Source organism: Oncorhynchus nerka, linkage group LG11, assembly GCF_034236695.1.
Source record: "Oncorhynchus nerka isolate Pitt River linkage group LG11, Oner_Uvic_2.0, whole genome shotgun sequence".
In the NCBI taxonomy this organism is placed as follows: Eukaryota; Metazoa; Chordata; class Actinopteri; order Salmoniformes; family Salmonidae; genus Oncorhynchus; species Oncorhynchus nerka.
This window is the reverse complement of record NC_088406.1, coordinates 22,190,355-22,197,768: the sequence shown is the minus strand read 5'-3', so window position 1 is coordinate 22,197,768 and position 7,414 is coordinate 22,190,355. Positions and strand designations below refer to the sequence as shown.

General features: G+C 41.4%; 1 protein-coding gene across 1 annotated transcript in view; it reads left to right on the top strand.

Moving 5' to 3' along the window:
- Positions 1-853: 853 nt before the first annotated feature.
- The window catches only part of LOC115118395 (melatonin receptor type 1B-B-like), an 80,912-nt gene continuing 74,351 nt past the window's right edge, over positions 854-7,414 (top strand). The window contains exon 1 of the mRNA XM_029646989.2: positions 854-1,718. Coding sequence (XP_029502849.1) covers positions 1,538-1,718 — 181 coding nt within the window. The 5' untranslated portion in view covers positions 854-1,537. The remainder of the gene's footprint in view (positions 1,719-7,414) is intronic.

Below are 7,414 nucleotides of genomic sequence, written 5' to 3'. Positions count from 1 at the left end.
AAAATTTACCCAACTTCTTGTGGGAGGTTGTGGAAGGGTACCCAAAACATTTGACCCATGTTAAACAATTTAAAGGCAATGCTACCAAATACTAATTGAGTGTATGTAAACTTCGGACCCACTGGGAATGTGATGAAAGAAATAGAAGCTGAAATAAATTATCTCTTTTTATTCTGACATTTCACATTCTTAAAATAGAGTGGTGATCTTAACTGACCTAAGACAGGAAATTTTTACTAGGATTAAATGTCAAAAATTTTGAAAAACTTAGTTTAAATGTATTTGGCTAAGGTGTATGTAAACTTCCGATTTCAACTGTATATATATAAATCATATATAGTTGTTGGGGGAGAATATAGCACACTGGAACTGGTTGAGGGAACTCATAGGAGATGGTGCTCCCCAGAAGCCCAGAGAGGAGGTGCACAATACCCCCACCCCTCTACACAGACATCATTTCAACATCTAGTTGTGATTCATATTTGGTTGAGTTGTCAACTAACGTGAATTCAAGGTGAAATCAACCAAATTCACAATGTCATTGGATGTTGGTTAAAAGTTGCGTGAAAAGACGAAATTCCCTTTCATAGATTACTTCTTGCCAATCCAGTCAGTTTTCCACATTGATTCGTCGTCATCGCATTACATGTTTTAATTGAAATGACATTAAAACAATATTGATTCAACCAGTTTTTGTCCAGTGGGTCTGACATTCCAGTCCCTCATATCCAATTCGCGCTCCGTGGTCACTTTCTCTTGTGAAAAGGTCGGTCACAGCCAGAATCTGTTGTGGAATAATAGTCATTTCGATGTCATACAACATTGTTTCCAGACGGCGCACCGCAGGCAGACATCTTCAAATGAATGAACAAAATATTGTCACCGCACTGAGCGAAACAATAATCATGAAACAAACGCACGCTTCACTGAGCTCGGGTTCGAAGCACGAGTTAATGAATCCGCTCCCCCGATATATCCTCTTTCTGAATACAAACCAACCGTCTGGCTCTCGCTCGCTAGTCTGATTGCGCTGTGGATTCGCAATTCCGAGACAATTTTAAAACAAATAATTCAGATCCCAGCCAGACTTTGCCAGAGGCAAGACACACGGCAGCTCACAGCACTGCGGGCAAGGTTCGGTCCGACCGGAACAGGAGAGAGGAGGATTGAGAGAAAGCGATAGGCGCGTTCACACATGGATAACAGCTGGACTGGATATGCAAATAAGCTGCCAGGAATGAGGGCACGGAGCACCCACGAGTCTTCTCAAGTATTTGATCGATAGGGGATATTAGGGTCAGCTAGCCAGAGCGGGCGCAGTTATAAACAACTCAATGAAGGCGCGCTCACTCGGAGCAAGTTGAGAAACTGTGCATCACAGACTGTCAAAACCCAACGCGACGTTTAACATATTCAGCTATCAAATAGGCTACAAGTCTACTTTTGCAACAACATGTCAGTGTTTTGTCAGAAGGACAGCAGGGTTTGAATGTCTCGGACTGGGAGGACATAAATTGGCAGCCCTAAGGTTTTCGAAATGCCAGAGAATGTTTCGTTCTCCAGGAACCGCACAGAACTGGAAGCGCGGCCGGGGGCGCGTCCCGCATGGGCTATCACTGTGCTGGCCAGCGTGCTGATCTTCACCACGGTGGTGGATGTCCTGGGCAACTTGCTGGTTATCATTTCAGTGCTTAGGAACCGGAAACTTAGGAATGCGGGTAAGTGGATAATTATTGTTTGTGTCTCTTGTGTGTGTGTGTGTGTGTGTGTGTGTGTGTGTGTGTGTGTGTGTGTGTGTGTGTGTGTGTGTGTGTGTGTGTGTGTGAGAGAGGGAGAGAGAGACGGAGAAAGATGGCAGCCCTGGTTATAGCCTACCTTAATATTGTTGAAATTATTTGACGTAACATTGATTTATTGGCCAATAAAATATATATATCATAAATGCAATGACAATGAGAGATTCTGAAAATAGGAGTTCGGTCTTGTGCCTAATCTGAATCACTGAATGGTCTCATTCACATCAATAAACCTACATTCAAGACCCCATATGAATGAGACTGCTGAACATACTGAACGTATTCCTCCTATGCGGATGGTGTGAACATCATATGCATTTAGTTTACTTTATGCACAGAGAAAAACTATGATTGTATCGAATATTGATGATTGTTATGGGAAAATGTTGTCTTATTGTCTGTAAGGTGTTTTAACCTATGGCAATGCTTTGAGAGTCATTCGGGAGTCACTTGTGAAGAGCTACAGGGAGTCTCAGATCTTATTGTGGCGCTCAATTCCTACCAAACAATGTGCACATAAAGTATACATAGATTATGATTAGGATTATTTTAGCTTGCTTTATTGTTGCCTTAATCCATTGTTCTGTCAATATTGACCTTAATTGTTATTTAATAGTATTGTTATTAAATAATACATAAGCAAATATACATGTTTTTTTGTTTGTGTATAAACAGAGGCCTACACTTTTTTTTATTTCAAATTGGATTTTGACAACATTTCTAAACTAGAACTGTTTTCATAGGTGTCACGTTCTGACCTGTATTTCCTTTGTTTTGTCTTTATTTAGTATGGTCAGGGCGTGAGTTGGGGTGGGCAGTCTATGTTTGTGTTTCTATGTTTTTCTATTTCTGTGTTTGGCCTGATATGGTTCTCAATCAGAGGCAGCTGTTTATCGTTGTCCCTGATTGAGAACCATATTTAGGTGGCCTGGGTTTCACTGTTGGTTTGTGGGTGTTTGATTCCTGTGTCAGTGCCACACGGGACTGGTTCGGTTCGTTTATAGTCACGTTATTGTTTTTGTATTTCATAGTGTTCAGGCTTTTCTTATTAAAATCGTCATGGACACTTACTACGCTGCGTATTGGTCCGATCCCTGCTACACCTCTTCAGACGAAGAGAAGGAAATATTCCGTTACAATAGGCCTGTCGTGTCCATAGTGAAAATGCAAAAGTAACACCGTATAAAACCGATGGATTCCCGCCAGGGGTATCCACCAGCGCCGAAAAAAGGCGCACGAGCACCAATTATACCAACACATGTCAGCTGTGTTACAGTTGCTGTAACATTATGTGCCCATTCGGGTGACTTATAATATATTTATTTTGTTTGGCGTTTTCTGACCGGGCTAGGTAGCTGTCATCTAGGTTACTGATTAATATTGTAATATATGTTTGAAAACATAAAAACAATTCAGTTGTGATGGTTTGGGGATGTAATGCAGGGGCCGGGATTAGTTGCAATACTTTCAGTCAATTCCAGTCTTGTTCTCAATACTGAGCTCTCAAATCTCTGTAGCACTTTGACAGCAGTCACAGTCGTGATTTATCGTGCTCGGTTCACTTGCTTTTATTCAGGCATCATCTAGGGGTGTCATGCACCCTAAAAGTCTGAGGGGCAGTTTATTCCAGGAATCTAGTGCATAATTGTTAGGCTTAATTCTATGTATTTTTCTGCATATGTTCTGAATTTACGAACGCCCAGAGCACACTCTGAGCGCCCTCTGGCACTCCAGAGTATATTTACTAACACTCCCTAAATATGCTTCTCCACATCTTTTCTAAAATCTGGGTAAACAATTGAAAGGCATGTGAGTCTTATTCAGAACAACTTCATAAAACAACATAAAATTGCAAAGTGGCTAGGAGTATTACAAAGAATCAACAAATAATAATATTTCAAAACTATATATACAGTACGAGTCAAAAGTTTGGACACATCCCCTCATTCAAGGGTTTTTCTTTATTTTTACTATTTTCTACATTGTTGAATAATAGCGAAGACATAAACTATGAAATAACACATATGGAATCATGTAGTTAAACAAATCCAAATATATTTTCGATTTGAGATTCTTCAAAGTAGCCACTCTTTTCCTTGATGACAGCTTTGCACACTCTTGGCATTCCCTCAACCATCTTCACCTGGAATTATTTTCCAACAGTCTTGAAGAAGTTCCCATGTCAGCTGAGCACTTGTTGGCTGCTTTTCCTTCAATCTGTGGTCCAACTCATCCAAAGCCATCTTTGAATTGTGTTGAGGTCGGTGATTGTGGATGCAACTCATCTGATGCAGCACTCCATCACTACCCTACACTATAGTTTAACTTGAAATTAAAATGACTTTGTCAAAATTAGAAATGTGTAATATCTGAAAATGTAACAAGCTAGACTATCTTACGGTGCTCTGAAATCAGAGTGGATAGCCAGAGTGAATTTACCAGCTACGTCTATCAACCGTTGTTTCAGTGACATTCTATTGAAATTAATACTTGCATTTTGTCTTTTGTTATGTCTTTTGTTAAGACATGTAGCTAGCTAGCTAGCTAAACAATGTACCATAATCCCAACTCGTGATGTTACTACCCTGCATGAATCTGCAGGTAGGTAACCAATCAAGTTCAATGTTAGCTAGATAACATTAGGCTATAATTAGCAAAGCAAATGGCTTTGAGATACAAATAATAAGATCATACACGTAACTTTAGCTAGTGAGCCAGCCAGCTAACATTAGCTACCGAGCTAACAGTGCACTTTAACTTGAAATGAAATCAACTTTCTGTTGAAATTAGAAACGTTTAATATCTGAAAATGTAGCTAGCCGTTAGCTATACTATCTTACCCGTCCGTATACAACATGGATGGATGGACGCTTCTCCCTGTCACGGATGCCATGGTTGCCCTTAGTTTGAAGATGTAATCTGGAGACAGTTGTTTTCTCCATTCCCTTAGCTATTATACTCTAATTCCACTGATTTCAAAATTCGGTCCTCCAGAAAGTGGAGAGCAACACGTATGCAGTTCTACTACGCGATATAACACAATATATATATTTTTTAAACACTATTACCTACAGATACTGACCAGCTCAAATAGACAAAAGCGTGCTATATGGCAGACTAATCCGAAATCATCTCTCGGCATGTCCAGCCCACTCATCATCTCAGCCAATCAAGGCAAAGGGTGGCTACTTTGAAGAATCTCAAATATAAAATATATTTTGATTTGTTTAACACTTTTTTGGTTACTACATGATTCCATATGTGTTATGTCATAGTTTTGATGTCTTCACTATTATTCTACAATTTAGAAAATAGTAAAAATAAAGAAAAACCCTTGAATGAGTAGGTGTGTCCAAACTTTTGACTCGTACTGTATATACATAGATTGAGTGGACAAAACATTAGGAACACCTTCCTAATATTGCGTTTCACACCATTTTGCCCTCAGAACAGCCTCAATTCATTGGGCATGGACTACAAATGGTCGAAAGTGTTCCACATGGATGCTGATCGATGTGGACTCGAATGCTTCCCACAGTTAGTATATGTCCAGTTGGCTGGATGTCCTTTGGGTGGTGGACCATTCTTGATATACATAGGAAACTGTTGAGCGTGAAAAACCCAGCAGCGTTGCAGTTACTACCATACCCCATTCAAAGGCACTTCAATCTTTTGTCTAGCCCATTCACCCTCTGAATGGCATGCATACACAATCCATGTCTCAATTGTGTCAAGGCTTAAAATTCCTTTAACCTGTCTCCTCACCTTCATCTACATTGATTTGAATTGGATTTAACAGGTGACATCAATAAGGGGCCATAGCTTTCACCTGGATTCACCTGGTCAGCTTATGTGATGGAAAGAGCTCCAAGAGGACCACTGTGAGAGAGCACGTGCCTCTGCGCCCCCTATGGACATGACACCTCTACCCTGATCTAACGCATGGGTGCAGCCAGTCAAGATGCCAAGATGTGACAGTTCGCATCTAGCCCCAATGCACAAAGAAAAAATAAGTGCTTGTGTCCTAGTTGCATAACAATTGCATTCCAAAGACAACATCTATTGATAAAATTTCTTGAGTACTTGTTGGTAGTATAGGTTTTTATGTCATTATTGTAATAAGAGAGAAATTGCTTTAGTCTGGGAATGGAGAGAGAATTCATTGGAATGGCTGTGCTAAACTGTAAAGAGGTAGTTCATTGTGCATTGTATTGTATTGTGTTGTGCAACAGAGCAAGAGAATTGTCAGCATCACTGCACACGCACGCACGCACACACACACACACGGATGTATGTAATCCCATGACTCTGGATCAGAAAGTTGTTTGATATCTGTAGTGGAGGCTGTTTATTTTTTTAGGGGAAGCAGCTCATGCCGCCTCTGTGTGTGTGTGTGTGTGTGTGTGTGTGCGTGCGTGCGTGCGTGCGTGCGTGCGTGCGTGCGTGCGTGCGTGCGTGCGTGCGTGCGTGCGTGCGTGCGTGCACGTATTGACCGACAGGAGATAAAATTACATGTTTTATTCCCACATACACAGAATAGGGGCAGTGAAATGTGTTGTTTTACTGGGTCAGCCATAGTAGTACAGATCTCCTGGAGCAAATTAGGGTTAAGTGCCTTGCTCAAGGGCACATCAAAATATTTTTCTCCTTGTCTGCTCGGGTATTCGAACCAGCGACCGACCCTTCAGTTACTGACCCAATGCTCGAACCTTCAGTTACTAACCCAATGCTCTAACTGCTACCTGAGACCCCATAGTCAGTGTGGCTGAATGGGGATATGAGGGTGAATATCTAATTGAACCTCTTATTAATATGCCTGGCTTGTTAACAGGTCCCAGAGCTCTCCTATCCCCCACGTTTTAATGAGCAGGAGCCAATTAAGGGCAGGCATAGAGGTATTCTTCCTAAATGTGCCAGGGGGGGAGACCTTCCTAGAGCCAGACCTCGTCCCAGACACGTCGCCAGACATTGCCTTTGAAGCCTACATGGCACTCTATCTCACCCCAGATTCTCTCTCTCTGTCACTCTCTCTCGTCTCTCTCTCTCTCTCGCTTAACCCCGCTCTTTCTCCATATTATCTATCCCATTCCTCTCTCTTTCCCCCACTCCTCTGTTTATTTCTCTCTCTCTCTATCTCCCTTGTGGAGTGTGCCAGAGCTGGTGAGTTGGTAGTGTGTGTGTGTGTGTGTGTGTGTGTGTGTGTGTGTGTGTGTGTGTGTGTGTGTGTGTGTGTGTGCGCAGCGCTCTACCCCTGCAGCTTCTCTTTTTTCCCCTCCAAAACTTTTTGAACGTCTGTTCTATGTGCTCATAATTGCCTTCCCCTGTGTGATGTTCTCAGGTACTAAAGGTTAGAGGCTAAGATAACTGAGTAGTAGGCATAAACTTATAAACATTTTAACATCCTATTTTCAGACTGCCAGCCACCCATGCACTGTAAAACCTTCCCCCTAAATACCATTTACAGCTTCCTCCATCTAACTCTGCCCCTCTTTTACGATAACCATCGACCAGAAAATCTGTCTATTAATACCTTTTGCCACCTGATGTCTGAATATTTAATTGGTAGAGATATTCAAACTATTTTGGTTTGGAAAAAGTTCAGTTAGAATTGATTCCAT